The sequence below is a fragment of the Mesoplodon bidens genome (genome assembly GCF_964165515.1).
Source record: "Mesoplodon bidens genome assembly, chromosome: 4".
In the NCBI taxonomy this organism is placed as follows: domain Eukaryota; kingdom Metazoa; phylum Chordata; class Mammalia; order Artiodactyla; family Ziphiidae; genus Mesoplodon; species Mesoplodon bidens.
Genome location: NC_138160.1, coordinates 57921756 through 57948882, shown reverse-complemented (window position 1 = coordinate 57948882; position 27127 = coordinate 57921756). Strand labels below are relative to the sequence as shown.

At 47.7% G+C, this 27127-nt stretch overlaps 1 protein-coding gene across 4 annotated transcripts in view; it reads left to right on the top strand.

The window, feature by feature from the left end:
* MRPS27 (mitochondrial ribosomal protein S27) overlaps nucleotides 1-27127 on the top strand; it is a 128767-nt gene that overhangs the window by 84827 nt on the left and 16813 nt on the right. The window contains exons 7-12 of one of the 4 annotated variants that reach the window (XR_014015687.1): nucleotides 499-614; nucleotides 4332-4434; nucleotides 7009-7151; nucleotides 9153-9326; nucleotides 11900-12199; nucleotides 12308-12394. Coding sequence is in view for 3 of the 4 variants with exons in the window: in XM_081231991.1 (XP_081088117.1) it covers nucleotides 499-614; nucleotides 4332-4434; nucleotides 7009-7151; nucleotides 9153-9326; nucleotides 12308-12547 (776 nt within the window). In the remaining variant the exon portion in view is untranslated. Of the gene's footprint in view, nucleotides 1-498; nucleotides 615-4331; nucleotides 4435-7008; nucleotides 7152-9152; nucleotides 9327-11899; nucleotides 12200-12307; nucleotides 13549-17939; nucleotides 18565-27127 lie in introns of those variants that run through there. The other 3 variants (XM_081231992.1, XM_081231991.1, XM_081231993.1) reach the window with 3 other exon arrangements.

Genomic DNA, 27127 nt, shown 5'->3' with positions numbered 1-27127 from the left:
ACATACAGTGGGGCAGTCAGCCGAGCCCCCTCTCTACTTGTCAGGGTGACCTGGAAAATATATTTGCCTCCTTTCTGTATGCCTTAGCTCTTCCAGCTGATGGACGTGATACCTTAAATTTGCTTCACAGTTTATGAGGCATTTTCACATGTATTATTTTGTTGGACTGTCAACAGTCTTGTGATGTATGTGGGACAAATGGTATTTTAACATCATGAAGATGATACTGAGAAATTGAGTGGTTTATTTGACATCCTTGAGGACAGTGATACAATAGCACCTGATTCAGTACACAGTAGTGTGTACAATAGAAGCTGAAGACTTGGGAAAGACCTAGTTTATGGAAGAATTAGGACCAGAGCCCACATTCTTAACTTCTTAATTCTGTTTATTTTTCTATCATGCCCCACTTTTTAAGAGTGTTCATAGTTAAATACAGGTTTGATGATGTTACCTAAAACTAATTACCTCTCATTTTTACTTTGATCTTCTTTTGAGATGCTTTATCCGTGGTTTTTGAGATCATGATGCAAGAAGCTTTTGAGGTTCCCTCCACCCAACTCCTCTCCCTCTACGTTTTATACTACTGCCTGGCAAAGAAGACAGACTTCAGTGTAAGTGATCTACCTTAAAGCAGCAGTGAGAGCCTTAGAAGAAGCAAGCAGTGGCTGTTCAGTAGGGATGTAGGCACCAGAGGAAACCTCTGCCCTCAGCATCTGGAAAAAGATGCCTGATGTACAGCCCTGTGGCCCTGTACAACCAGGAATGAGTGTTCATCCTGTACATTTTAGGTACTGGGTTCTAACAAAGTGGAATTGGACGTTCTTCCACTCGGAAGAATCTCAAGGGAAGGTCCTTATGTACATTCTGAGACTTGAGCTAGGCTAAGTGCACCTCACACGTACAGAAGGTAATCGATGATCAGTGAGAGCTGGACATGGCATACCAACGAAGCAGTGAGGCAGCCAGCTTCGACCACGACCTCAGGTATTAAATACTCATTGTTTAATTTATGTCAGTATTTTCCTAAGGTTGCTCTGGGTCAGTCCAGGAGACTAAGTTTTGGTTTCATCTCTTAGGTTAGGGTATTTAGTCATTGTTTATTGCTATCCTAAGAATAACAACAGTAACAACAACAATAGCTAATACTTAAATGGCACTTACTTTACACCAGGCTGTGTTCTTGGTGTTTTAGATTTATTAATTCATTTAATCCTCACAACTCTATGCAGATGAGAAGACTGGGGCACAGAGATGTTACATAATAGCCACCCAGCTAGTAGGTGATGAAGCCACCTGGTGAAGCCAAGCAGCCTGGCCCTACAGTCTGCCCTTAACCTCAAATATAACACCAAAAAATACTACTTTGGGTAGGAACTGAAAAGATCATCTAGTCTAGCCCCCATTCTAAAAAAACTTATTGTGTGTTTTGTTTTTGTAAGATGACTGTCATAGCCTATGGCATACCTCACGTGCGTTAGTTCATTAAATATATATTGAGCAACTACTACATTCCATACATTTCAAGTGCTCCTTATACAGTGGTGAGCAAAAATTTCCTTCTTACAATCTAAGATGAATATAGGCATTTAAAACAAAACAAACACACGAATATAAAATTATGACTATAATGATCACTACAAAGACGTCTTCTATGAAAAGCCTGTATGGTAGTGAGTTTTTGTTTGTATTTTAAACTTGTTAGGAAAGCCTTCTTCCTTAAGGAGATATTTCTTGAGTTAATATTTGAAGCATGAATATGAATTAACAGACTGAAGAGAGGAGGAACAATCCAAAAAGAGGAAATGACATGTGCAAAAGTCCTGTGGCAGAAAGAACATGCTGAGCAGAAAGGGGCTGGAAGAAGGTAGGAAGATAGTGTAGCTGCCACAGAGAGAATTGTAGGGTGAGATGAGGTTGCAGAAGGTAGGTCATGCTAAGCTGTTTCGTCTACATTCTAAAAATAGTGAGAAGCCACTGAAAAGTTTTAAGCAGAAGGGGTGGCATGATCAGATTTGTGTATCTGGGCTGTAACATGGGTAGGAGGTTGGATCAGGGCCAGGGTGGTTATAGTCAGAGCACTTAGGAGACTATCATGGTCGTCTGAGCAAGAGTAATGGTAGTGTGGGGACCAGAACGTGGTGGAGTTACAAAGTAGCCGATGACCGTATCTAGGAGACAAAGAGCGTGATGAGGAAGGAAGTAGATGTGGAGGCAGGGAGGTGGGGGTGAAGTCTGACCCCAGTTTCTGCCTGGGGTATCTGGACAAAAGGGTCACCATGTGTTTGCAAAGACTTCTTCTGATGAGGAAGATCATTAATTTGGCTCTGAATGTGTTGCATTTTGAGATATCTTTGAGACAGTCAAGAGATTTCACAAGGGAAATTGGCATCTTAATGGAAAAATCTGGACTGGAGATGTAATTTATAAATCCACATGTAAGTGTCTGCAGATGAGCCACAGGCCAAAAGGAGAGTCAGGAATGTGTTGGAACAAACACCGTGGGAGGAGGTGGTCTGCATGTAGAATGCTCCTCAGAGGGTAGGTGAGACGAGGACTTTTATGAAATGCGTTGAACTTAGTGGTGTGAGGGCCATAGAGTAATGGAGCAGGAAACCAAATTGGAGTGGGTTGTGGAGTGAGTCCGAGGTGCAGAAAGGAGACAGGGAGCATCAGCAGTGTTTTGAGATGTCTGACTGTGAAGGGGAGTGGAGGGAGGAAGGAGAGAAGGAGGGTTTGCTTTGTATTAATGGGAGAAGCTGAAGCATGAAATGAGAAAACCTTGAGGACATTGGTAAAATAGCTCCTGATTTAGTCCATAACAGTACATAGAGTAGAAGTTAAAGGCTTGGAAGAGACCTGATATTTTATGTTAACACATAACGAGCCTTTCATCTAAGCAGCAGTGGTTGTATTTTTCCCAGTCATCCAAAAAATCTCTAACACGTCCATTTGCTTTCATTCATCTTTGTAAAAGTGCTTTTGGAAGAATCACCATTGCAGCCACCATCACCACCCCTGCTCATTTCTAGCACAGCAAGGATGCTGCTCATTTGGCTTTCAGCCCCTGTTGCATCCTGATACTGTAGGTCATGTTTTTCCTTAAAGAAAAGAAAAAATGCTTCTAAGGCTCCTTATTTATTTTTCCCTGGGCCCCTCTTCATGCGGTTTTTGTGGGGGAAAATCAAACCTCCGAGTGATTTGCTTTCGCAAGTGAAACGATCTGGTCCTTCTTTACCAGCTCTCTTGCTTATGTGTGCTACAGAAGCCCCTGAGGAGGCTTTGCTTTTCTCCCAAGGTCTTTGCTTGTTTCAAAGGTTTAGAAAAACCTTAAGAAATTGCACTTGCATTGCACAAAGGTCATTCCCAATAAAGAGGTTTGGGTGCCCCTTAACACCTGGGGTACCCCACTTATATACCTGGCTGCAATTGTAGCTTGCACACTTTGTTCATTCTCTGACCAGTGCAGGGCCACCTGAGCTTTGCGTTCTGTATTTCCAAGCTGGAACAAAGGCTCAGGCCCCTGTGTGCTCCTACTGCACCAGCATGGAGAAGATCACAGCCCTCGTTGTCTGGGGAGCTGCCAAGGCTCTCCTCAGGCCTGCCTTTACAGTGAGTCCCCCGTCCCTGCTGTTGCTAGTCTGCAGCAGCCTTAGCAATGCTTGTATTTTGCCCCTTCTTTTCCCATGTCTCATAAGGCTTCAATTTTATTGACGTGTAATTTTGCACCCTGGGTTGAAAGAAATGATTGCCAAGTGTTTCTGATTGCCTAATTGATTTTTGAGAGGCATAAATCTATCTAAAGGCAGCCTAATAGTTATATTTATTTGAACACTGAAGTAGGAGTCGTCTTATTGCTGAATTGTTTAAAATTCAAAAAGCTTGCTCTGTCATTTCATAGCAGTGTGAGTACAGGGCTAACAGCATGGGTAATCTTTGTTGATTGTCTCGAGGCAATGCTGGTCCAGAGTGTACGCTTTATTTTTATTTTGTTTTGCTTTTCTGATCGTAAAAGGAACTCTTACTCACTGCCCCAAATTTGGAAAGTAATGAAAAGTACAAAGAAGAAAACCAAAATTGCTTGTAATTTCACTGCCCAGAAATCTGTTAACATTTTGGGCATTTGTATTCTGTATTTTTCATTAAACATAAATATCTTTTCTTTCCAAAATTAGAATTATAATGTACCTTTAGTTTTGTTATTTTGCTTCTTTTACTTAATGTTATAACATGTTCTTTTTTCCTCTGTGTCATTAAAAATCACATTTTTGCATACAAAATGCATTTATGCATTGCTTGGCTGCACCGTGATCTGGTATATTCTGTTGCAGTGGGAAGAGGAGAGGAACTTTGGTGCATCCCTGTTACTCCCAGGCCTAAAGCAAAAGAATTCGGTGGGGTGGAGTTCCCAGTTGTACGGCTATGCGCTTCTTGGTAAGCTGTAGGTCCTTACAAACATTGTTCTTCATGGATAGAACTGATGCATTCTTTTACTTCATAATAAAATTATAATTTGATTTAAATTTGCGAGTGAAATTCCAATACAGCTTTCATTTTTAGACATAAAACTAGACTTTGATGGCCTTACAGTTATGACCTAAGACAATAAAGCGGGTTCTAAAACCTCCCACCACTGGCAAGGTGAGAATTAGTTCTGATGGCTCTCGATTATAATTAGTGGTAATCAGTGTGAGGAAGGGATAAAGAAAGGAAAGTTCTGGCCCTCTTTTGGGAGAACCGGCCAGTAGGATCTTTCCCATTATTAACAAAGATCTTTCTGTCTCTTAAACCTAAAGTCCAGGAGGAAAGAAGTTAAGAGTTGGAGTTGAACACATATCCTTGGTATTGTTTTCAGGTGTGAAGAAAGAGAAATTCAGAGAGCACATCCAGCAGCACTTGGGAAAGCAGAGAGGGGCTCACTGGTGCAATGTGACTGTGCCACACGTGGGACAGCTAGCTCTGCTTTAGACCCCGGGTTGCATGAGAATCAGACAGTCAGGAGGGCAAAGCCTTCTGAGGAGCAGCCTCGGCGCTTGGGTTGTGTGGAATCTGGGCAAATAACATTCACCCTAAATGTGCATAAAATGTGTCCCGATTTACACAGGTTTATTAAATGCATGTTATTTCATTATCCTTCCAGTCTGTCTCCTAAGTAAGTAGGCATTTGAGAAAGTCCCTTCTGATCATACATTGTGTCTGCTTACCTTTGTTTTTTGAAAATCATCTAAGTTACAGCAGTTTGACTGCTTTTGGAGTTGATCTTCACCAATAAAATGTAGTGTGGCATTCTCAGATGCTGATTCTGATAGAAACTGACTCAGAGAGAGGAGTTCATCCGGCTGGCGATCAGACTAACAAAAGAGTTGACCAGTCTTTTTTTTTTTTTTTTTTTTTTTGCGGTACGCGGGCCTCTCACCGTTGTGGCCTCTCCCGTTGCGGAGCACAGGCTCCAGACGCACAGGCTCAGCAGCCATGGCTCACGGACCCAGCCACTCCGCGGCATGTGGGATCCTCCCAGACCGGGGCACGAACCCCCGTCCCCTGCATTGGCAGGCGGACTCTCAACCACTGCACCACCAGGGAAGCCCGACCAGTCTTTTTAAAAATCATTTTCTCTCTACTTACCATCTACTTTTGATATTGATTTACACGTTTTTGGCCTTTGCCTTCAGATGAGCACTCAGGACTGTTACACTGCATGAATTGGCCGTGAAGTTGTCAAGGCTAAGAAAATGTACTTTGTTGTTCCTGTTGCTGAGCAGAGGCCCGGGTGTTTTGGGTCTGGGAGCATCAGATCCAAAGCCCTTTGCTCTCACTGTGTCATGTGCTGCGCAGCCTCATTCACCTCCAGAAGCAGCTTCCCGGAACGTGACTGCAGCCAGCCCCAAGCATCTTACAGGTCTAAAATTAGCTGTCACCTGATGAGCTTTGTCTATTTATGTTCCACTACAGCTTTCCCAAATCCTCCTTCCCGGGAAAGATAAGTGAAGGTAGATTTAAGACCTGGCAGCTCAAGGTGACTTTGGTCATTAGTGCAGAAGTTTCTGTTCCCCAGGAGTCCAGAGACAGCCCCTGTCCTCACTCGGGGACCTTGGTGCCAGCCATGTTTTAAGCTCCAGTTGTGATTGTTTGAGGTACCAAGAGAAACATTCATGTCCTGAGACCCAAAAGGATGAATGAGGACTATACGATTTAAGTACTGATGAAGCTCAAATAAAGGAAAGGAGAGCAAAGTGAGATTTTTTTTTTTCATAAAGACAGTCAGTGGGGTGTTTTGGAGTATTTTGAAAAATGTCAAACATTTCCTGGCAGGGAAAATTGTCAGACGTTGACAAGATTTCCAGTGTAAAAAAGTTGTGGAATTTCTTTTTCAGAGGAAGATTTTGTTCTTGAAACAAAACTAGTATTTCAGTTGTTTGACTTGTTTTATAAGGGTAGCTCCACTTAGAGGCAGATATAACAGCCTCTGTAGGGACTTCCCTGGTGGTCCAGTGGGTAAGACTCCGCACTCCCAATGTAAGGGGCCTGGGTTCCATCCCTGGTCAGGGAACTAGATTCCGCATGCGTGCCACAACTAAGAAGTCCGCATGCTGCAACTAAAAGATCCCGCATGCCGCAACTAAAGATCCCGCATGCCACAACTAAGACCCGGCACAGCCAAAATAAAATAAATAAATAAAAAATAAATAGCAACCTCTGTAAATTTCCCTCAACCCTTTGATTCATATATCCTCATGATAATCTCCAGCAGTCCAAATGAAAAAGAAGAAAAATAAGTTCACATGACTTTATACTGAAAGGTGTATACATAGAATTCTACATTTTTCATTATACATCCAAAGTGTCCCCATTCACTGAGTGGGATGAGGCTCTTGTTATAGGTTTGAAACGATCCTTCTCTATTTCTAGAGCTGCCAGGTAAGTATTCGCTTGTGCCTTCAAGTCCTCTGTCTCAGACATAGTGGAAAGCCATGGCTGAGCCTTCTTCATTGTTCTTTTTGGCCACAGGGAAGGTGGAATTGCAGCAAGGGCTGCGGGCTGTGTACCATAACATGCCCCTGCTGTGGCAGCCAGGGTACCTCAACAGAGCCCTTCAAGTAATGGAGAAGGTGGCCTCCTCCCCAGAAGACGGAAAGCTGTGTAGAGAAGCGGTAAGTTTCCTGTCTCTAATTCAGTGGGATTTATCATCTCCTGTTACTCATAAGTCAGGCTTTGGATTTGTTTTCCTTGTCTCCCCCATGCCCCACTTTCTTTATCTCTATAGGATCATGTACTTATTCAGGTGAAAAACCACAAACATTCTCAATGTTACTGACAAAAAGCACTAGAAAATAAGATTGATGTTGATTTTATAGTTCACTATCTGGGAGGAAGACCATTCCCCTTCCCTAAAATTCAAACTGAATTCAGTAAAGTACTGATTAATTCCACCCGACCCCTAAAGTAAAATCTCAGTAGGAGCTTGAGAGGTTAAGATTTCATTTTTAATTTTTGGCATTTCTGTCTCATTTAGTCCCTGGAGACTAACTACTTGTCAATTTTTTCCATCATACAAGCTCTCAAGAAATGAGTCTAGGGACTAGAGATGGCACTGTCTTTCTTTCCTTCCATTAAACTATTCTGTGGTGAATGCATGATGCTGAGGAGATCTGGACCAAATGTTCCTTTCATAGTTCTAAGGCGTTCACTTTGCCTGGACTAGGACGCTGTCCTCCCACCAGCCTCAAAGCTCATCACTCTTGGTCACCTTGGGCTCTTGACACTACGAAGTTACTAGAGTGAGCTCAGGCTACAGGAAAGCACGCGACGAGCTTACACCCGATAGGGAGCCAGCAGTGTTGGCTCCTGCCCAAGCAGCTATTGTAGCCAGAGTGAGGCATAGAAGGACATCAGTTGTTTCATTAACAGGGTGTAAAAGTTAACTCTGAGCAGCTGCTTATTTGTTTTGCCTTGATGCTGATCACTAGGACTCACCTCGTAGCTTCCGCTCAGTCACAGGATGCGCAAGTCCGGCCCCTCTACTGGCTCCTTACACTGATGTCTAGTGAGTCCTTATGTTCTCTGCCAGACATTTACAACCAAGTATATGCATTTCTAAATACATTTTCATGTTTTAACCCTGCTGTAGTCAGTGCTGGTGATTGAAAACACAAAATTATACATAAATGCTTTGCCAGGGAAATACTCCTTCCAGTTGGAGCCAGATTTGCATTGTTTGTGTTCTGACTTCACAGGAATGTGATTCAGATGTCAGCAGGAGTGAGATCTGTGCCACATCTATGTATGTGTATATATATGTATATACCCCACATACACATTGGGGTATAATGTATTAGTGGCATTAAAAAGCCTTGGAGTATTTTCTGGATTTTTGTTCTGCAGTGACATGGACAGAATTAGTCGGTATCCGTGCAGGTGCTCACGCCGGCCTTGACGTTGTTTCTGTCCCGTCTCTGATGATTAGGCCCTCTGAGGGTCGAGGGAGGTTGCCCCAAAATGAAAGTGGTAGGGGAGAGGGGTCAAAACAAAAGAAACCTTCCATTTTATAGTTTTATTTACTTTCTAAGCCATAGAAATCACCTGTTACAATAAATTTCACGTATGCCTATCTGGTCTTTGTCAGCAGCTTATAGAGATTGACTGATCGCTAGTCTCTGGATACCCTACGAGCTAAAATTTTTCTGTGAAGAAGGCACCTGCCTAGATTCAGAGGCTTTACTGTGCATTCAAAGTGGCCCATTTTGGTTGTGGTCTGTAGTGGTTTTTCTTTCCCTTTCTCCCAATTCCAAAGCAATTGAGGAAGAAAAACATGGAAGGGGTGGTACTTCAGTACCCATCAAGCATAATTCTTGGATTCTTAACCTGGGTAATTAAAAGTGAAATCAAAAGCTGCTGTGTTGATTCACGTATACAGATAATTCTGAGGTTGCTTATTGTTCCTTTTGTTTTGTACTAAGTGTTCATGCCACGGGACAGGATGTTTCTAGTGTAAAATTATATAACCATTTCTGTTCCCTGTAATTTGATAAGAGAACTCCTCTCGCAGTATTTTAGATCCCAAGTTTCCCTTCCTTTCCCTTCTCCAGCCTCCCTTCCCAGTGCTTTCAGGGCCACAGGATGTTTAATCTCTGCCCCCCCTTTCTGCTCTGCAGCTCGATGTGCTGGACAGAGCGCTGAAGGCGGCTCTGACCACTCCGGCCCAAGGGTCTTCAGAGGACCAGCCCCAAGAAGGTGAGAAGACTCAGAGGTCAGAAGAACTGGTGGAGCAGCTGGATGTGGAGGAAACAGAACAGTCCAAGCTTCCCCGTTACCTGGAACGATTTGAGGTGAGTTGTAGCAGAATTGAGTCCCTCTCAGCTGTGCACTAAGCATGCTTCTCTGCCGTGGTGATAGACCAGCAATCCCTTCATGCATCAGTGTCACACACAAGGGCATTAAAAACTGACATCAAAAATCACATTGTTGGGCTTCCCTGGTGGCGCAGTGGTTGAGAGTCCGCCTACTGATGCAGGGGACATGGGTTCGTGCCCCGGTCCGGGAAGATCCCACATACCGCAGAGCGGCTGGGCCCGTGAGCCATGGCTGCTGAGCCTGTGTGTCCGGAGCCTGTGCTCCGCAATGGGAGAGGCCACGGCAGTGAGAGGCCCGCGTACCGCAAAAAAAAAAAAAAAAAAAATCACATTGTTATTGCTTCACACAGGAAGTGGTCTTAAAAGAAACAAATGGAATTTTTATGTTCCTTTTCATACTTGAGCAAATCAGTCACAGTTTTGTTTCCTAAGGCAGCATGTCATTACCCGCTACTCATCCCTGATGTCTGCCTGATGGGTGGGTAATAGTTTGCCTTCTCATAGCAAGCACCTGACTTCAGCCCTGGGTGAAGAGGATCTGGTCACTTCTCCATATTGCATTGAACCTTCTTGATCACCGGAAACCCAGGTAGAAATCACAAAGCCGCGTTTGAATATGATGAAGATGAAATGCAGGCATCTTCTCTTGCTCGGCTTTGTGGTGTGCGCTAGGGCCATTGGAAATGCTCTCTGGACTACGTGGATGGTGTAAACAGGTTTCTGCAGGTTTCAGGACAGCCCTGAGCACTCAAACTGCCTGTGGTAGCTTTCAACGGTACGTTCCAAAATGCTCTGTGATCAGAGTCAGGGAGGAAGAGCCATGTTCAGATTTTAAACCCTTGGCCTCTTCCTTGCTGTGTTTCTCATCTATTTAGCACAAAGCGGAAAAAAAAAAAAAAATTGCTGCCTGAAGGAGAATTCATTGTGTGAAGCAGAAAACCTCCCCATCCCTCCCAGCTGACCCATTGTGTCCTTTTGGTGCAGAGGGATGTATACTTTGCCAGAGTATTACATTGAAATCTTTGCAGTAATTATATTGAACCAGCTGTGGGAAATCTATTTCCCCTTGTTCTAAGGAGGATCCTAATACCTTTAGTAGCTGTTTTTCCTAGTACTTCTATAAAGTAATTGCTCAACTTCCCTTTTTTATAATTTAGAAACTGAAAAAGGAAGGTTAATCGATGTTTTCAGGGTACACGGAGAATTAACAGCTAGGTTAAGAATTTACATACCTGTTCTTTCCTCTTAACTTTGCAGATTTAGAAAAGCTAAAAAGCAAAAAATCTGCTTAGCCCCATAGATTATCATTTACCATGTTCATATTGACCAAGGCTGCCCCATGACTCTTAAAAATTACCACCTTGGGCTTCCCTGGTGGCGCAGTGGTTGAGAGTCCGCCTGCCGATGCAGGGGATGTGGGTTCGTGCCCCGGTCGGGGAAGATCCCATATACTGCAGAGCAGCTGGGCCCGTGAGCCATGGCCGCTGAGTCTGCGCGTCGGGAGCCTGTGCTCCGCAACGGGAGAGGCCACAACAGTGAGAGGCCCGCGTACCGCAAAAAAAAAAAAAAAAAAAATTACCACCTTTTTCTATTTGCTTATATATTTAATCTCAGAGAATAGAAATCTGTGCCAGCATTAAATTCTCAGCCCTCACTCTTCCACAATGCATTTTTTTTTTAATTCACAAAAAAAAGACCAATATTTCTTGACTGCTAGTTATGTGTTAGGCACTACTGCGTTTCCTTTATCCTCACCTGGTGGTAGATACTGCGCTTCCTGTGTTACATGACACCAAGGTTGAGGGAACCTAGTCCATAAGTGATTGACTTTGGATGTGAACACAAGTTTGCTGACTCAGTGTTTGCTGACTCAGAGTTGAGTCCTTATTCTGGTGTCCCAAGCTATCTCCTTGGCCTCAAACCAGGTGGGAAGTGATATCAGAAAGAAAGAATTCTCATTTTACGCTTTCTTTTCTTCCTGGTGCCTGAATTTTATTTGTCCCAGGTAATCTTTTTGGGGCTCATTTTTATGACTGACCTGTCAGACCAGACATCTGGCCACTCCTTGAAGCCCATGGACCCTTCCCACCTTCCAGCCCCTGCTGTTAGAGCAGGCCTCATCACGTACGCCAGTAAATTGCATTTGTTTTGTGGAACATGGGGTGTGTCATATATGCTAAGTCTGGGGCCATAAGTGTGTCTCTGATGATCTATATCTTGAAGCACTTAAGTAGATTAGTGTTTTTAATACTTTACTTCTCCAGAAATACAATACCGACCAAATTGAGCTGCCGTTTCAGATGGAGCCGTAAGTAGTCAGGATGTCAAGGCTGACCTGCAGTGAAGCACAGCACGTGGAGGCTTATAATAGCGCAGGCACTCATGGGAGCTGTTTAGCATGCCGTTAGTAAGAAAGCGTTGACATGAATTCCATCTGTTGAAAGGAATACTGGTTAGGCAGACATTTATCCCAGTAATTCTAAAGGAAAAGCCATGGATGAACTTGCTCCATTTTACCAGCTGCTTCTGCCATTTTGTTTCCATCTTAGGGTTCTTTGTTCTTGGAGTTTGCTGCTTGGTTTGGTGCAGGTCAGAATGGAAATGAAGGTTTCTTTTCTTGTGCAGTCTTTGTGGTCTAAAACAAGAAATCACACAGGGAGTCACAGCATATGGAGTTCCATTTACCGTTTGTGAGTAGAGGGAAAGAAATGACATGTGGTGCATCTTAGCAGAATTGCTGGGCTGAAATTTAAAAAAAAGAGCAAAAGCTAACAGTGCCTGGATGAAAGGCAGCATGACAGGCTCCCAATAAAGTACCTTCTCCTGTGAGCAGAACGTGTGGAGATTTTGTAAGTGACTTAACCTCTTCTCTTTTCCTCTTTGTATTCTTTACCTACCTGCCCCTCCCACATCTTTTTTTTTTTTTCTTTTTTTTTTTTTTCCTTTGTTTCCAATAGGCCTTACATTCTAAGCTACACGCTCTGGGCAAAGTTGAGTCAGAAAGCCTTCTGACCCTGACCACCCAGCTTGTCAAGGAACAGCTCCCTACCTGTGAAGCAGAAGACATCGCTGCCTATGAGCAGAAGCTGCAGCAGTGGCATCTGGACTGGGTACATTTGATTCAGAGGGAAAAGCAGCAGAGGGAGAGGGCCAAGCAGGGGCAGGAGGCTCGAAGAGCAGCAGAGGCAGCTGCCTAATTAGGCCCCTCAGGGGCCACAGGAACTTCACAGGAGCCCATCTCAGGATCCACAGTGACCATGAGGGCAGCCTCAGTGTCCTGCATCCACTTTCTCCTGTTCTTAAAGCAGACCTCCTAAGGTACAGAAGCCACGCTGTTCACACGTCAAGCCATGTGACCACCCACCCGGATGCCAAGAAGACTGTGGAACCATGAAAGTGGCAAATGGTCAGACTGAAGCCACCAGCTAAATACCTTAAGTAAGGGCTCTCGAGGCTTATAGTGGAGTTCTTGGGGGACAGGGATCAATTTTGAAGACTGAAAATCCCTGATACCTAGCGATGGTGGTGGGAAAAGCCGTGACTGAAGAATCTGGTCCCAAGCACAAGCTTTTGAATGGTCTCTGTGTCCCCAGCTGAGGCCACCTGCAGGTCCTGAGACCTTGTCCCCTAGTCTCCTCTCACGTGCAAGCTCTCAGCCTGAGCTGGGTATGGGATGCCCGCACATCCCCACTTTCCCCTCCAAGACCTGAACTGGGAGAAGTTCAGTACAGGAGCAAACACAAGACCTGCTGGCTCTCAAATTTCAGGGACCCCCGGTGGCATTTTTAGCATGTAAGGGCTTTTGAGGAGAGAGCTGGCCCTAGCTCTGAAGCTTCCGTGGCTTGACTCCCCATCGCGTTGGGGTAACTTTCTTACAAAGCATTGTCTCAGCTCCTCATCAAGTAGGTAAAGTGCGCCTTCTGTGTACACACATGCACACACATACAATTTGTAAACACAAGTTTCAGTTAGAAGTTGGAGAAAATGAGAGATGGGATGGGGCTCGCAGCGCATAGAAGACATGAGTGATTGTAAAACTGTCAGGAGGTGGAAAATTTCTCTCTGGGCTTTCTCTGTGGAAGGGGTCAGGGGCCGCTCTCGCTTGCTGTGTTATTTTGCCCTTATGTGTAGTGGTATACTTTTATGCAGGATTGTGCTTTTGTATCAAGAACCTGTGGAAATAAATGTTCTAGGATCATTTTGGTGTATTCTTCATCTTTGGGGGAAGGGAGGGAGAAGTGGGGAGTTTCATCATCATTGTAGTCACTGTGATTTCGAGCAACATATTTTCAACCCTCCTTCTCCAGTAGACTGTGGCATTTGTTATAATAATAATCACCACAACCACTAACTTGTGTTCAGGACTCACTGAGCTCCGGCAACCCTATGAGGGAGCTACTCTTAACCTATTTTTGAAAGAGGAAACAAACTCAGTAACTTATGTGGGGTCAGGCTTGCACTGCTTCTCACCCTGCGTGTTCCCTCCGTACATACCTGCAGTCCGTATCCAACACAGGGCCTGAGTCTTACTTAGGAAGAAGGTCATGACCAAAAGTTGGTTCTGACATTTTGGTTTATCAAGGGCAGGACTTTTTCAGCCCTTATTACATCAAGAGGCAGGTTCAAGGTACATCAGAAGACGCCTTTTGCTCAGTAAATTAACAACCATCACACATGAAGCATCTGGTTGGTACTTCAGCTCATAGTTTTGCCTGCATTTTCCTCCTTGTCTGTGCCTGTGGCACTTTACTTCCAGGCTTCAAGAGACCACTTCACCGTGCTGCTGCCCAGCAGGAGTTTCCAAGCTCTCCACTCCCGGACTTCTTCCACATGTGTGCCCGCATCTCTCTTGGGAACTCTCCCCTTTGACAGTCTTCCCCACCATCTACTCCCCTTTCCCCAGGCTCTCCTCCCCTGAGCTGTAGGATACCCTACCACCCTCCTAGATGATGAGAGCTGACCACAGTTGTCCTTGGTCTTTTCACCAATATCACCGTCTGTATTTCTTCCACGTGGATGGAGAAACTGCTGTCAGTACCCTGGCCTCTGGGGATGACCTGAACTGTAACAGATGACCTTCCCTCTAGCTGACCTACCATAGTCACAGCCAGACCTCCAGTCTTGTATCACTAATCCAAGATCTCACAGCCTGAAGTCGCATTCTCCCGGTCTTCCCTTTCTCTCATCATGTGACTCCTGCTGAACCAGCTCTTCCCTGTACTTTCCGCCTGCAAACCCTTAGCCTTTACCCTGTCACTCACACCCTCTGCGTGCCTTCCTTCCAGTCTGGGCCCCGTGGTTGGCCATCCCACTGATGCATCTCTAATTTCTTCTCATTCCCTTTATCCAGGCCCACTTGCCATCCATGGACCTGTATCCTTGGAGCCACCTGTTATGGGTTGAATGGTGTCCACACACCACCACCAAGAAAAAAATATGTTGAAGCCCTGACCCCAATGCCTTAGAATCTGACCTTAGCTGGAAATAAGATCTTTACAAAGATAATCAAATTAAAATCAAATTATAAAAAGGAGAAATTTGGACAAAAGATATATACAGAAGGAAGACAAGGTGAAGACACACGGGGAGAAGATGGCTACCTGAATGGAGTGGTGCATCCACAAGCCAAGGATTACAAGCCAACACCAGAAGCCAGAAGAGGCAAGGAAGGATTGTCTCCTGGAGCCACCAAAGAGAGTGTGACCCTGCTGACAGCTTGATTTTGAACTTCTAGCCTCCAGTTCTGCTTTTTTAAGCCATTCAGTTTTTGGTACTTTGTTATAGCAGCCCTAGGAGACAAACACACTGCCACTTGTTCTCTGTCTCCTTGCTTCTGACCCACTAAGTTTGACGTACAAAGTTGTAATGTCAGGCTGATTCCTCTACAGATTTACAGCTGTCCTCTTCAACTTAGTAGTTCTTTCATTTCTCTTACTCTCGTTTTTACCTCAATAACTTCTCTATTGGGTCTGCTTAAGCCCCAGACCCTTGCCCCCCAGAACTGTGAGCAGATGTTCCTGCCTCCTGCTTTATCAAGAAAATTTAGGCCACATAATACAACCTCAGTCTCCCTTGTTTCTGCCTTAACAGCTCTCTCCTTACCTGTTCTCTCCATCATCCCTCCTACTTCAAAGTGATAAGTGTCCCCACCCTCCTTTCCAAGGTTAGGCTCTTCATTTGTGACCTGATTCCTTACCTGCCTGCCTGTTCCAGAGCCATCTTCTCTTTCCATCTTGCTCGTCTCTACAGATTTCTTCAAGCCTGCAATCTTATTCAAGACTTCCTTCCCTTTAGAAACAAAAAAGCCTTTATCCTGCCATCAGTCAAGCTCCTACCCTGTCCCTCCTTCCTTTTGTCTCCAAACTTCTTAAAAGGGTATCTCCACTTACTGGTTCGTTGCTGGTTCATTAGACCCTGAGAATTTGGCTTTCACTCTGCTGCCTACCAACTGCAGTGATTCTTTCCCCTCTGCTCTGTTGAGCAGCACTGATCACTCCCTTAGAAGCTTGGTGACTACAGCACACAGTCTATCTCTGTTCTGACACTGCTTTCCTGCACTCACAGGCCTCTGTGTGGCACATACTGTATGCTGGGCACCGCGCTAAGAACTGTTGAGTTTACACAGACGAGTAAATGATAGACCCTACCCTCAAATAACTTATATTCTAGGGAGAGAGAGGGGGCAGGCACATATGCACCTATCATGCTTCATGCATGATGGTTAATTTACTGAGCAAAAAGCGCCTTTTGATATATCTTGAACCTTCCTCTTGATATAATAACGGAGTGGTTGAAAAAGCCCTGCCCTTGATAAACCAAAAAGTATCACTAGAGACACAAAGTGATATGGGTGTTCACAGGAAGAGCACTTCAAGCCCAGAGATGGGAAAGCTCTAATGAAGGGAAATCATCATCACTTGCTTTGTGCTTTAGTTAGTCACATAGGTCTGTCTCAAGCTGTCTTGGGGTAGAGATGGTCCTCTTCATCCCCATGGAGTCGTGTAAAGTCGGTGTTCAAGAGAAATTACTTTAAGTTGAACTGGAATGAACAGCCCACACCCACCCTGCACGTCCCCCGCTCCCCCACCAAAAAAGGAAGAAGAAATAGAAGAAAAAGGCAGAGTAGTAGAAGAAGAAAAAACAATGATGAGGTACAGATACCTTGCTCTCCTCTTCTTGGGGCTGTGTTGCCTTGGCACCAAACTTTGCCTTTTGTTTTCGTACCTTCTAGCTGGCTGTGGACATCAGATATGTGTGTGGGAAATTTGTCCATTTTACAAGTAGAGGCCTTGAAAACTGGTTTATCAAAGTTGTTTTTTCGCTCTGAATGAAATAACATATTAGTGAGTCCAGGGATGCTGCTAAACCTCTTACAGTGCATAGGGCAGCCCTCATAACAAAGAACTATATGGTCCAAAATGTCAGTGGTGCCAAGCTTACAAACCCTGGTCTAGGGTATATGAGCCAGGCAGCCACAGGAATTTTTGCAGTGATGTACATTAGTTGTTTGTTTTTTTTTAATATATAAATTTATTTATTTTACTTATTTATTATTTTTGGCTGCGTTGGGTCTTCGTTGCTACTCTTCGTTGTGCTGTGCGGGCTCCTCATTGCAGTGGCTTCTCTTGTTGCGAAGCACGGGCTCTAGGCATGTGGGGTTCAGTAGTTGTGGCTCACAGTCTCTAGAGCGCAGGCTCAGTAGTTGTGGCGCATGGGCTGAGTCGCTCCACGGCATGTGGGATCTTCCCAGACCAGGGCTCGAACCCGTGTCCCCTTCATTGGCAGGCGGATTCTTAACCACTGCGCTACCAGGGAAGCCCCATTAGTTGTTTCTTGTCTAACTGTATATGAGTATAAAATATGCAGTGATAGAGGGTGGGCCGTTATCCTTCCTCAAAAAAGTCCATATGGAAAAGGATAAATGGTGATTTATATGATTTTTTTTCTTTTCTTTAATTGAAGTATAGTTAATTTACAATGTTGTGTTAGTTTCCGGTGTACAGCAAAGTGATTCAGATATATATATTTTTTTCCATTATAGTTTATTACAAGATATTGAATACAGTTCCCTGTACTATACAATGGGACTTTATCTATTTTATATATAGTAGTTTGTATCTGCTAATCCCGAACTCCTGCTTTATCCCCCCCACCCCCTTTCCCCTTTGATAACCATCAGTTTTCTATGTCTGTGAGTCTGTTTCTGTTTTGTAAACAAGTCCATTTGTATCATATTTTAGATTCCACATATAAGTGATATCATATTTGTCTTTCTCTGTCTGACTTATTCTACTTAGTATGATAATCTCTAAGTCCATCCATGTTGCTGCAAATGGCATTATTTCATTCTTTTTTATGGCTGAGTAGTATTCCAGTGTGTGTGTGTGTGTGTGTGTGTGTGTGTACCACATCTTCTTTATCCATTCATCTGTCAGTGGACACTTGGGTTGCTTCCATGTCTTGTCTGTTGTAAATAGTGCTGCTGTGAACACTGGGGTATGTGTATCTTCTCAAATTTGAGTTTTTCCAGATATATGCCTAGGAATGGGATTGCTGGATCATATGGTAACTCTCCTTTTGTTTTTTAAGGAACCTCCATACTGTTCTTCATGATGGCTGCACCAATTTACATTCCCATCAACAGTGTAGGAGGGTTCCCTTTTCTCCACACCCTCTCCAGCATTTATTGTTTGCAGACTTTTTGATGATGGCCATTCTGACTGGTGTGAGGTGATACCTCACTGTAGTTTTGATTTGCATTTCTCTAATAATTAGCGATGTTGAGCATCTTTTCATGTGCTTCTTGGCCATCTATATGTCTTTTTTAGGGAAATGTCTATTTAGATCTTCTGCCCATTTTTTGATTGGGTTGTTTGGTTTTTTGTTATTGAATTATGTGAGCTGTTTGTATATTTTGGAAATTAATCCCTTGTCAGTCTCATCATTTGCAAATAGTTTCTCCCAGTCCGTAGGCTGTCTGTGATTTATATGATTTGCTACCTGGGGGTAGGTAGCGGGAACCAGGAGTCTTGAGTTCCACAATGAAGCTGCTTCCTCCCGAGTCAACGGAACCCGACACCATTGCACCCAGTCGTGTGGCTGAGGAAGGGATGAAGTTTTGGCTTTAGTGAATCATAAAAGCAGAAAAATGTGGTGTGACTGCATTTTCATTAAAAGATGGTTAATAACCTTCAGAGCTGAACTTTTCAAACTGAAAACGATAAATTTTTAAATCTTACTTTAGAAAATGGGGAAAGGAGTACTTTTCAACAAACATAGTTATGTCAGAAAGTTGCCTTTTATTCTAAATAACAACTTGTTCACTTGAAAATAACCTTTTCTTTCCTCATTGATTTGGCCTTTTCACTGACATTGCATGCAGCCATGAAGATGTTATTACCTGTATGGTAACAAGGAACTCCAAACAAAGGATGGGGGCAACGCCCCTGAGAGTGTGGCAGTTACCACCAGGATCTTTGTTTAAAACAAAACAGTGAGTGACACTTTTGTGTTTTGTGTTCATTATACGTGAATGTGATGATTCCAGATCTGAGCTGGACATGTTCAGAAAATGGTTTGTTCTTTAAAAAGAAGTGTCTGAAAATAAATTCCATTATGGGCTTTAAATGCTAGATCAAGGACTTTGGGGAAGGTTTATAAATGTTTTATAAAAGGGACATTATATCCTCTGATATACCCAGTGGTAAGAGAATTTGCTTGCCCTTTTGGTTTCCATGATGCTTCATCTCTGCAGAGTTCAACATTTTAATTCTTAAAATGCCGAGGTTAATATGCCTAAGATAGTATCTGGAATAGACTCTGCAAGAATGCCCGCTAAGTTTCCTGCAGGGACAGTCTACTGGGCCACTGATGGGTGTCAGCGTTTTCCCAGATCTGGTTCACAAGCTATCATGTACCCATCTTGATTACACAAATTGTATTTTAACAACTGCTCTTTGTGAATGCCCATTTCTACGTAATTTAATCCTAATTACATAAATCCTCTCTAATCCTTACAGCAGCCCTTCAGGGCAGGGATTATTACCCTCATTTTGCAAAGGAGAAAACTAAGACTTATGTGAATTGCCTAGGGCCACAAAATTAATAAGTGGCAAGGACAGTGCTTGAACCCATGCTTGTCTGATTTCAAAGCCCCTTTCAAACAACCTACCCCCTACAATCTCTGTGCGAACCTGGGACTAAGTATGTTCATTCATTCGTTCAATCATTCAACAAATATTTATTGAACATCTAGTGTATGTCAGGAATGGTTAAAATAGTCACTGAGGATACAGAAGGGAACAAAATAGACTAAGGTCCCTTCCCTCGTGGTGTTTCTAGTCTACGGAAGGAGACACATAATAAGTATATAACATGTCAACTGGTGATACGTGATACAGAGACAAAGCAAGGAAGACGGAAACAGAGTTCTGGTTAAGTGGTGGAGGTTGTGGCCTAACACAGGACGGTGAGGGAAGGCCCTCCTGAGGTGACATTGGTAAAAAAGACCCACGCGGATGAGGCTGAGGATCATGGAGTCGCCGGGGGGAAGGCGTGGTAGACAAAGACACCAGTGCTGAGGCCCTGGAGGGAACTATGCCTAGAGTGCGTGAAGAAGGCCCGTGTGGCTGGAGCGGACTGTGCAAGGCACAGAGCAGCGGGATTTGAGGCCAGGGAGATGAGGGGTAAAGGAAAGGACCGGTGGTGAAGACCGCCAGCCCTTCAGTAAGGACAGCTACCCCCTATGGTCACTGTGCCTTCCTGAGGTGACATTTGTAAAAAGACCCACGCGGATGAGGCTGAGGATCATGGAGTCGCCGGGGGGAAAGCGTGGTAGACAAAGACACCAGTGCTGAGGCCCTGGAGGGAACTGTGCCTAGAGTGCGTGAAGAAGGCCCGTGTGGCTGGAGCGGACTGTGCAAGGCACAGAGCAGCGGGATTTGAGGCCAGGGAGATGAGGGGTAAAGGAAAGGACCGGTGGTGAAGACCGCCAGCCCATCAGTAAGGACAACTACCCCCTGTGATCACTGTGCCTTCCTGAGGTGACATTTCTAAAAAGACCCACGCGGATGAGGCTGAGGATCATGGAGTCGCCGGGGGGAAAGCGTGGTAGACAAAGACACCAGTGCTGAGGCCCTGGAGGGAACTGTGCCTAGAGTGCGTGAAGAAGGCCCGTGTGGCTGGAGCGGACTGTGCAAGGCACAGAGCAGCGGGATTTGAGGCCAAGGAGATGAGGGGTAAAGGAAAGGACCGGTGGTGAAGACCGCCAGCCCATCAGTAAGGACAGCTACCCCCTATGGTCACTGTGCCTTCCTGAGGTGACATTTGTAAAAAGGCCCACGCGGATGAGGCTGAGGATCATGGAGTCGCCGGGGGGAAAGCGTGGTAGACAAAGACACCAGTGCTGAGGCCCTGGAGGGAACTGTGCCTAGAGTGCGTGAAGAAGGCCCGTGTGGCTGGAGCGGACTGTGCAAGGCACAGAGCAGCGGGATTTGAGGCCAGGGAGATGAGGGGTAAAGGAAAGGACCGGTGGTGAAGACCGCCAGCCCATCAGTAAGGACAGCTACCCCCTGTGATCACTGTGCCTTCCTGAGGTGACATTTGTAAAAAGACCCACGCGGATGAGGCTGAGGATCATGGAGTCGCCGGGGGGAAAGCGTGGTAGACAAAGACACCAGTGCTGAGGCCCTGGAGGGAACTGTGCCTAGAGTGCGTGAAGAAGGCCCGTGTGGCTGGAGCGCACTGTGCAAGGCACAGAGCAGCGGGATTTGAGGCCAGGGAGATGAGGGGTAAAGGAAAGGACCGGTGGTGAAGACCGCCAGCCCATCAGTAAGGACAACTACCCCCTGTGATCACTGTGCCTTCCTGAGGTGACATTTGTAAAAAGACCCACGCGGATGAGGCTGAGGATCATGGAGTCGCCGGGGGGAAAGCGTGGTAGACAAAGACACCAGTGCTGAGGCCCTGGAGGGAACTGTGCCTAGAGTGCGTGAAGAAGGCCCGTGTGGCTGGAGCGCACTGTGCAAGGCACAGAGCAGCGGGATTTGAGGCCAGGGAGATGAGGGGTAAAGGAAAGGACCGGTGGTGAAGACCGCCAGCCCTTCAGTAAGGACAACTACCCCCTGTGATCACTGTGCCTTCCTGAGGTGACATTTGTAAAAAGACCCACGCGGATGAGGCTGAGGATCATGGAGTCGCCGGGGGGAAAGCGTGGTAGACAAAGACACCAGTGCTGAGGCCCTGGAGGGAACTGTGCCTAGAGTGCGTGAAGAAGGCCCGTGTGGCTGGAGCGGACTGTGCAAGGCACAGAGCAGCGGGATTTGAGGCCAGGGAGATGAGGGGTAAAGGAAAGGACCGGTGGTGAAGACCGCCAGCCCATCAGTAAGGACAGCTACCCCCTATGGTCACTGTGCCTTCCTGAGGTGACATTTGTAAAAAGGCCCACGCGGATGAGGCTGAGGATCATGGAGTCGCCGGGGGGAAAGCGTGGTAGACAAAGACACCAGTGCTGAGGCCCTGGAGGGAACTGTGCCTAGAGTGCGTGAAGAAGGCCCGTGTGGCTGGAGCGGACTGTGCAAGGCACAGAGCAGCGGGATTTGAGGCCAGGGAGATGAGGGGTAAAGGAAAGGACCGGTGGTGAAGACCGCCAGCCCATCAGTAAGGACAGCTACCCCCTATGGTCACTGTGCCTTCCTGAGGTGACATTTGTAAAAAGACCCACGCGGATGAGGCTGAGGACCATGGAGTCGCCGGGGGGAAAGCGTGGTAGACAAAGACACCAGTGCTGAGGCCCTGGAGGGAACTGTGCCTAGAGTGCGTGAAGAAGGCCCGTGTGGCTGGAGCGGACTGTGCAAGGCACAGAGCAGCGGGATTTGAGGCCAGGGAGATGAGGGGTAAAGGAAAGGACCGGTGGTGAAGACCGCCAGCCCATCAGTAAGGACAACTACCCCCTGTGATCACTGTGCCTTCCTGAGGTGACATTTGTAAAAAGACCCACGCGGATGAGGCTGAGGATCATGGAGTCGCCGGGGGGAAAGCGTGGTAGACAAAGACACCAGTGCTGAGGCCCTGGAGGGAACTGTGCCTAGAGTGCGTGAAGAAGGCCCGTGTGGCTGGAGCGCACTGTGCAAGGCACAGAGCAGCGGGATTTGAGGCCAGGGAGATGAGGGGTAAAGGAAAGGACCGGTGGTGAAGACCGCCAGCCCATCAGTAAGGACAGCTACCCCCTATGGTCACTGTGCCTTCCTGAGGTGACATTTGTAAAAAGACCCACGCGGATGAGGCTGAGGACCATGGAGTCGCCGGGGGGAAAGCGTGGTAGACAAAGACACCAGTGCTGAGGCCCTGGAGGGAACTGTGCCTAGAGTGCGTGAAGAAGGCCCGTGTGGCTGGAGCGGACTGTGCAAGGCACAGAGCAGCGGGATTTGAGGCCAGGGAGATGAGGGGTAAAGGAAAGGACCGGTGGTGAAGACCGCCAGCCCATCAGTAAGGACAGCTACCCCCTAAAGTCACTGTGCCTTCCTGAGGTGACATTTGTAAAAAGACCCACGCGGATGAGGCTGAGGACCATGGAGTCGCCGGGGGGAAAGCGTGGTAGACAAAGACACCAGTGCTGAGGCCCTGGAGGGAACTGTGCCTAGAGTGCGTGAAGAAGGCCCGTGTGGCTGGAGCGGACTGTGCAAGGCACAGAGCAGCGGGATTTGAGGCCAGGGAGATGAGGGGTAAAGGAAAGGACCGGTGGTGAAGACCGCCAGCCCATCAGTAAGGACAGCTACCTCCTAAAGTCACTGTGCCTTCCTGAGGTGACATTTGTAAAAAGACCCACGCGGATGAGGCTGAGGACCATGGAGTCGCCGGGGGGAAAGCGTGGTAGACAAAGACACCAGTGCTGAGGCCCTGGAGGGAACTGTGCCTAGAGTGCGTGAAGAAGGCCCGTGTGGCTGGAGCGGACTGTGCAAGGCACAGAGCAGCGGGATTTGAGGCCAGGGAGATGAGGGGTAAAGGAAAGGACCGGTGGTGAAGACCGCCAGCCCATCAGTAAGGACAGCTACCCCCTATGGTCACTGTGCCTTCCTGAGGTGACATTTGTAAAAAGACCCACGCGGATGAGGCTGAGGATCATGGAGTCGCCGGGGGGAAAGCGTGGTAGACAAAGACACCAGTGCTGAGGCCCTGGAGGGAACTGTGCCTAGAGTGCGTGAAGAAGGCCCGTGTGGCTGGAGCAGACTGTGCAAGGCACAGAGCAGCGGGATTTGAGGCCAGGGAGATGAGGGGTAAAGGAAAGGACCGGTGGTGAAGACCGCCAGCCCATCAGTAAGGACAGCTACCCCCTAAAGTCACTGTGCCTTCCTGAGGTGACATTTGTAAAAAGACCCACGCGGATGAGGCTGAGGACCATGGAGTCGCCGGGGGGAAAGCGTGGTAGACAAAGACACCAGTGCTGAGGCCCTGGAGGGAACTGTGCCTAGAGTGCGTGAAGAAGGCCCGTGTGGCTGGAGCGGACTGTGCAAGGCACAGAGCAGCGGGATTTGAGGCCAGGGAAGTGAGGGGTAAAGGAAAGGACCGGTGGTGAAGACCGCCAGCCCATCAGTAAGGACAGCTACCCCCTAAAGTCACTGTGCCTTCCTGAGGTGACATTTGTAAAAAGACCCACGCGGATGAGGCTGAGGATCATGGAGTCGCCGGGGGGAAAGCGTGGTAGACAAAGACACCAGTGCTGAGGCCCTGGAGGGAACTGTGCCTAGAGTGCGTGAAGAAGGCCCGTGTGGCTGGAGCGGACTGTGCAAGGCACAGAGCAGCGGGATTTGAGGCCAGGGAGATGAGGGGTAAAGGAAAGGACCGGTGGTGAAGACCGCCAGCCCATCAGTAAGGACAGCTACCCCCTGTGGTCACTGTGCCTTCCTGAGGTGACATTTGTAAAAAGACCCACGCGGATGAGGCTGAGGATCATGGAGTCGCCGGGGGGAAAGCGTGGTAGACAAAGACACCAGTGCTGAGGCCCTGGAGGGAACTGTGCCTAGAGTGCGTGAAGAAGGCCCGTGTGGCTGGAGCGGACTGTGCAAGGCACAGAGCAGCGGGATTTGAGGCCAGGGAGATGAGGGGTAAAGGAAAGGACCGGTGGTGAAGACCGCCAGCCCATCAGTAAGGACAGCTACCCCCTAAAGTCACTGTGCCTTCCTGAGGTGACATTTGTAAAAAGACCCACGCGGATGAGGCTGAGGACCATGGAGTCGCCGGGGGGAAAGCGTGGTAGACAAAGACACCAGTGCTGAGGCCCTGGAGGGAACTGTGCCTAGAGTGCGTGAAGAAGGCCCGTGTGGCTGGAGCGGACTGTGCAAGGCACAGAGCAGCGGGATTTGAGGCCAGGGAGATGAGGCGTAAAGGAAAGGACCGGTGGTGAAGACCGCCAGCCCATCAGTAAGGACAACTACCCCCTGTGATCACTGTGCCTTCCTGAGGTGACATTTGTAAAAAGACCCACGCGGATGAGGCTGAGGATCATGGAGTCGCCGGGGGGAAAGCGTGGTAGACAAAGACACCAGTGCTGAGGCCCTGGAGGGAACTGTGCCTAGAGTGCGTGAAGAAGGCCCGTGTGGCTGGAGCGGACTGTGCAAGGCACAGAGCAGCGGGATTTGAGGCCAGGGAGATGAGGGGTAAAGGAAAGGACCGGTGGTGAAGACCGCCAGCCCATCAGTAAGGACAGCTACCCCCTATGGTCACTGTGCCTTCCTGAGGTGACATTTGTAAAAAGACCCACGCGGATGAGGCTGAGGATCATGGAGTCGCCGGGGGGAAAGCGTGGTAGACAAAGACACCAGTGCTGAGGCCCTGGAGGGAACTGTGCCTAGAGTGCGTGAAGAAGGCCCGTGTGGCTGGAGCGGACTGTGCAAGGCACAGAGCAGCGGGATTTGAGGCCAGGGAGGTGAGGGGTAAAGGAAAGGACCGGTGGTGAAGACCGCCAGCCCATCAGTAAGGACAGCTACCCCCTAAAGTCACTGTGCCTTCCTGAGGTGACATTTGTAAAAAGACCCACGCGGATGAGGCTGAGGATCATGGAGTCGCCGGGGGGAAAGCGTGGTAGACAAAGACACCAGTGCTGAGGCCCTGGAGGGAACTGTGCCTAGAGTGCGTGAAGAAGGCCCGTGTGGCTGGAGCGGACTGTGCAAGGCACAGAGCAGCGGGATTTGAGGCCAGGGAGATGAGGGGTAAAGGAAAGGACCGGTGGTGAAGACCGCCAGCCCATCAGTAAGGACAGCTACCCCCTATGGTCACTGTGCCTTCCTGAGGTGACATTTGTAAAAAGACCCACGCGGATGAGGCTGAGGATCATGGAGTCGCCGGGGGGAAAGCGTGGTAGACAAAGACACCAGTGCTGAGGCCCTGGAGGGAACTGTGCCTAGAGTGCGTGAAGAAGGCCCGTGTGGCTGGAGCGGACTGTGCAAGGCACAGAGCAGCGGGATTTGAGGCCAGGGAGATGAGGGGTAAAGGAAAGGACCGGTGGTGAAGACCGCCAGCCCATCAGTAAGGACAACTACCCCCTGTGATCACTGTGCCTTCCTGAGGTGACATTTGTAAAAAGACCCACGCGGATGAGGCTGAGGATCATGGAGTCGCCGGGGGGAAAGCGTGGTAGACAAAGACACCAGTGCTGAGGCCCTGGAGGGAACTGTGCCTAGAGTGCGTGAAGAAGGCCCGTGTGGCTGGAGCGGACTGTGCAAGGCACAGAGCAGCGGGATTTGAGGCCAGGGAGATGAGGGGTAAAGGAAAGGACCGGTGGTGAAGACCGCCAGCCCATCAGTAAGGACAGCTACCCCCTATGGTCACTGTGCCTTCCTGAGGTGACATTTGTAAAAAGACCCACGCGGATGAGGCTGAGGATCATGGAGTCGCCGGGGGGAAAGCGTGGTAGACAAAGACACCAGTGCTGAGGCCCTGGAGGGAACTGTGCCTAGAGTGCGTGAAGAAGGCCCGTGTGGCTGGAGCGCACTGTGCAAGGCACAGAGCAGCGGGATTTGAGGCCAGGGAGGTGAGGGGTAAAGGAAAGGACCGGTGGTGAAGACCGCCAGCCCATCAGTAAGGACAGCTACCCCCTAAAGTCACTGTGCCTTCCTGAGGTGACATTTGTAAAAAGACCCACGCGGATGAGGCTGAGGACCATGGAGTCGCCGGGGGGAAAGCGTGGTAGACAAAGACACCAGTGCTGAGGCCCTGGAGGGAACTGTGCCTAGAGTGCGTGAAGAAGGCCCGTGTGGCTGGAGCGGACTGTGCAAGGCACAGAGCAGCGGGATTTGAGGCCAGGGAGATGAGGGGTAAAGGAAAGGACCGGTGGTGAAGACCGCCAGCCCATCAGTAAGGACAGCTACCCCCTAAAGTCACTGTGCCTTCCTGAGGTGACATTTGTAAAAAGACCCACGCGGATGAGGCTGAGGACCATGGAGTCGACGGGGGGAAAGCGTGGTAGACAAAGACACCAGTGCTGAGGCCCTGGAGGGAACTGTGCCTAGAGTGCGTGAAGAAGGCCCGTGTGGCTGGAGCGCACTGTGCAAGGCACAGAGCAGCGGGATTTGAGGCCAGGGAGATGAGGGGTAAAGGAAAGGACCGGTGGTGAAGACCGCCAGCCCATCAGTAAGGACAACTACCCCCTGTGATCACTGTGCCTTCCTGAGGTGACATTTGTAAAAAGACCCACGCGGATGAGGCTGAGGATCATGGAGTCGCCGGGGGGAAAGCGTGGTAGACAAAGACACCAGTGCTGAGGCCCTGGAGGGAACTGTGCC